The 4,087-nt window shown below is 54.1% G+C and overlaps 1 protein-coding gene across 1 annotated transcript; it reads right to left on the bottom strand.

Annotated features, from left to right (window-relative positions):
* Positions 1 to 328: 328 nt before the first annotated feature.
* CHST14 (carbohydrate sulfotransferase 14) lies at positions 329 to 3,788 on the bottom strand. Its single transcript, XM_072115312.1, has one exon. It carries the CDS (start codon positions 3,673 to 3,675, stop codon positions 2,569 to 2,571), a length of 1,107 nt encoding a protein of 368 aa, XP_071971413.1. The 5' UTR covers positions 3,676 to 3,788; the 3' UTR covers positions 329 to 2,568.
* Positions 3,789 to 4,087: the final 299 nt, after the last annotated feature.

Raw genomic sequence — 4,087 nt, 5'->3', positions numbered from 1 at the left:
CATATAAGAAGATTTCCACAGTCCCGTTGCCTTGATCTATGAGTAATGTCCCTGGTTTATCTCTTGAAGTGGATATCTCTGGTTCTGTAGCATCCAGAAACACAACCCTCTTTAAAATGACATCAGAACTGTGGTATGAAGATATATATCAGGTTGTCTATACATGTGCTCTATGCACAGTGTATGTACAATCAGGACATGTATAGCTCTATAGCAGTTGTTAAAATTTTAACATTTTTTGAGCCTTAGCCTAAGAATCTTTTATTAGACACAACATATCCCTTACCCCTCTCCTACCACATTTTCTAAATCAAAGGCGTGACACATATTTGGGATAAAATCTTTTAATACTGTTTGAGACGCTCATAGAAAATGCTAAAAATCCCCCGTCAGATACCTGTAACAATGGCTCAGTATTCTGCGTCCTGGAGAGGAATAAGTTAACAGCAATTCATCCCACGTCTTCCCCTCCAGGACGACAGGCACCGGCTTGTCCAGCATATCCCCCCATCAGATAAGCCACATACAAGGAGTGATCGCTGTACAATACAAAAATACTCCACTATAGAAAATGCACTAAAAATTCGGGTTTAGTCATTAGTACAAAAATCTTTGCTTACATTGAAAGTGCAATAGGACCAAATAGAAAGAAGCTTCTCCTATAAAGTGTCACCTCATTGCCATGTAAACAGTGTGGGGCGCGGGGAGCGGTGTGACCGGGGCAGATTGTACCTCTGGTTCTGGTCATTGTGCAGGGAAGCTAATGATTACACACGTGCCCCTGCCACTCCCTTAGAGGGGTATCCTATAAAAAACCATAAAACATCAATGTGATGTGGTGCAAAGAGATAAAATACTAATGGTGGAGGCCTGGCTGATGGGTCTCTCACTGATTTTGGGGAAGTTTTCTCATGTCATAAAGGGATAATTTATTGATAGGATATAACATCAACCTTATAACTGCTGGGACCTTCATGGATCCGGAGGCAGCAGATTGTGGTCCCTGCAAAGTCATGTCCCATTCACCTCATAGGAAGGTGCTGGGTCACCCCTCTATTAGGGGGACAATGTCCACTGCCCCTTAATTCCCAGCATCTGCAACGGACCCCCCCATCAGTTATAAAGTGACATTACACAATGGGAATAGCCCTTTAATCCCTGCCACCTATAGAGACCTGACAACACGTTCACGGCCAATTCATGACATAAGGTAAGTGCTGAGGGACAGGGGTCTTCCCATATAAATAACACAGTCACCGTATACTAAAATCCTAAAAATGACTAAATGAACTCCAGGTGTCAAATATTCACAATGAACCCCCAGCCTCAGTATGTATTTCCCATTCACTGAAAGCAAGCAGAGGACTGGAGATTGTGAAAAATGAAACCCAAAGTATTAGAAAGTTAGACACATAGTAATGTCCCGAGTACTGACCCCAGGGACATTGTCTTCTCTCCTGCTTCCCATTCCTGTTATTCCGACCATTAATGCATTTCCAGGAGGAATAATAGAGGAGCGACACCCCGCAATATAGGAAAGATTATCCAGCATTCATTTTGTTTTTCACTAAATTAGACGTCAGGAGAAGTATAACCACACAGAATGAAGGACTTCTGTGACACATTAAAAACTATATAAAATCTATAAAATGATTGGTAAAAGTGCCCGTGTTCCCTTTTGCATAGATTAGGATGCAGAACGCCTCCTAGTGTACGGGCGGCCTCTGCGGGGTACACTGTAACATTATTAATGCACAACTATGTATCATATATGTATAAAAGAACTCAAAAAAACGCATGAAAAACGCCCGCGGCGAGGAGCGAGACCCCACTGTCCGCGGCGAGGAGCGAGACCCCACTGTCCGCGGCGAGGAGCGAGACCCCACTGCCCGCGGCGAGGAGCGAGACCCCACTGCCCGCGGCGAGGAGCGAGACCCCACTGCCCGCGGCGAGGAGCGAGACCCCACTGCCCGCGGCGAGGAGCGAGACCCCACTGCCCGCGGCGAGGAGCGAGACCCCACTGCCCGCGGCGAGGAGCGAGACCCCACTGCCCGCGGCGAGGAGCGAGACCCCACTTCACGCTGCGAGAAGCGAGACCCCACTGCCCGCGGCGAGGAGCGAGACCCTACTGCCCGCGGCGAGGAGCGAGACCCCACTGCCCGCTCCAAGGAGCGAGACCCCACTGCCCGCTCCAAGGAGCGAGACCCCACTGCCCGCAGCGAGGAGCAAGACCCTACTGCCCGCAGCGAGGAGCAAGACCCTACTGCCCGCAGCGAGGAGCAAGACCCTACTGCCCGCAGCGAGGAGCAAGCCCCACTCCCCGAGGTGAGGAGCAAGACCCCACTGCCCGCTGCGAGGAGCGAGACCCCACTGCCCGCTGCGAGGAGCGAGACCCCACTGCCCGCTGCGAGGAGCAAGACCCCACTGCCCGCTGCGAGGAGCGAGACCCTACTGCCCACAGCGAGGAGCAAGACCCTACTGCCCACAGCGAGGAGCAAGCCCCACTCCCCGAGGTGAGGAGCAAGACCTTACTGCCTATTGCAAGTCTGTAGTGCAAGCAATGTTAGCTTACTGCCTGCAGTGGTCCTTGGTGATATTAGGCAGCGAGTAAGCAAACAAGGAGTAGTCCATGATGTATTTGGGCAGCAGCTCCCGGATGAGCCCCTGCGGGGTGTTACATAGGAAGTAATGGAAGGTCTCTTTGGTGACCGGCTTGTACCAGGATTGTCTCTCGGGGAACTGGATGTATGTGGGGGCATTGATGGCCTCCAGGATGTGGTTGGCATCCTCCCGCAGCCTCTCGTAGGAGCCTATATAGTCGTAGGGCACAACGCAGGGCTGGCACAGGTTGTAGATGGGCATCCAGTGCTCGTCCATCTTCTCCACATCCTCGTCCAGGAGATACTGGAGGAATTCGGAGAAGGTAACGTCGTCGCCCTTCGAGGCGGCAGCTGCGGTTTTCTTGCGGTAGCGGCGTACGATCTCCATACCGTATCGCTGCTGGTACTCGCGGATCTCACCAAACTTGTTCCGGTAGGCGGACAGCAGGCGCTCCATGGGCTCCCGCACAAAGAGGAACTTGTAGTAATGGCGCATGCGGTAGCGGATCTGCTCGGCGGACAGGTCGGCCAGGAAGACCAGGTCGCTCTTGTGGTCCATCTTGAGCTTGGCGTCCACGCTGTCCAGGTGCCCGTCCAGGACCTTGAGCACCCGCTTCCAGTTGGAGCACGCCACCTTGGGCACATAGCAGTACAGGAACTTGTACTTGTCATTGACGATGATGTGCTTGAGCAGGGTCCGGCGCTGGCCCGGGGGCAGGGCCCACACACTATGGGGCATGCTCTGGTGCCCGCACACCCGCCTCAGCGTGCGGTTCCGGACGTCCCGCAGGATCTGCAGCTCCAGCTCGTCTTCCCCCTCCGGCCGCACCGTCCTCCACGCCACGTCCCCGCGGGGAGGAGGGGTCTTCACCTCGGCCAGGATCCCCCGCTCTATCATCAGCAGCAGCCCGCTGGACGCCACGATCACCCCGAACATCAGCATGGAGGGCAGCAGGGCGCTGTGCCCCCGGGGCCGGGACAGCGGGTGCGCCGGGATGCGCCGCAGGGTGGGGGGCGCCCTGTGACCCTCCATCTGGAAGCCCTCGGGAAGCCGGTACAGCGGCCGCGGGAACATGGTGCACACACACACCGGGGCCGGGGCTCACAGCTCTGCTGCCTCCATCCTCCCCGGCACGGACTGGGCTCAGCTCGGGAAGCGCGTCACACGTCACGTGATGCAGCAGCGGCGGCTCCTCCGTGTACAGATGTGGCACCGCTGCCTCACAGTGTAGTCTCTGACAGGAATGTGCATCAGCACTATACAATACACTGCCCCAGTCCTATACAATACACTGCCCCAGCACTATACAATACACTGCCCCAGTACTATACAATACACTGCCCCAGCACTATACAATACACTGCCCCAGCACTATACAATACACTGCCCCAGCACTATACAATACACTGCCCCAGCACTATACAATACACTGCCCCAGTACTATACAATACACTGCCCCAGCACTATACAATACACTGCCCCAGTC

This window comes from Engystomops pustulosus, chromosome 7 (genome assembly GCF_040894005.1).
Source record: "Engystomops pustulosus chromosome 7, aEngPut4.maternal, whole genome shotgun sequence".
In the NCBI taxonomy this organism is placed as follows: domain Eukaryota; kingdom Metazoa; phylum Chordata; class Amphibia; order Anura; family Leptodactylidae; genus Engystomops; species Engystomops pustulosus.
This window is presented reverse-complemented; position numbering and strand designations above follow the sequence as displayed.

Coding starts and splice junctions, on each gene's coding strand:
- CHST14 (XM_072115312.1), bottom strand. CDS start 3,675: ATGTTCCCGCGGCCGCTGTACCGGCTTCCCGAGGGCTTCCAGATGGAG.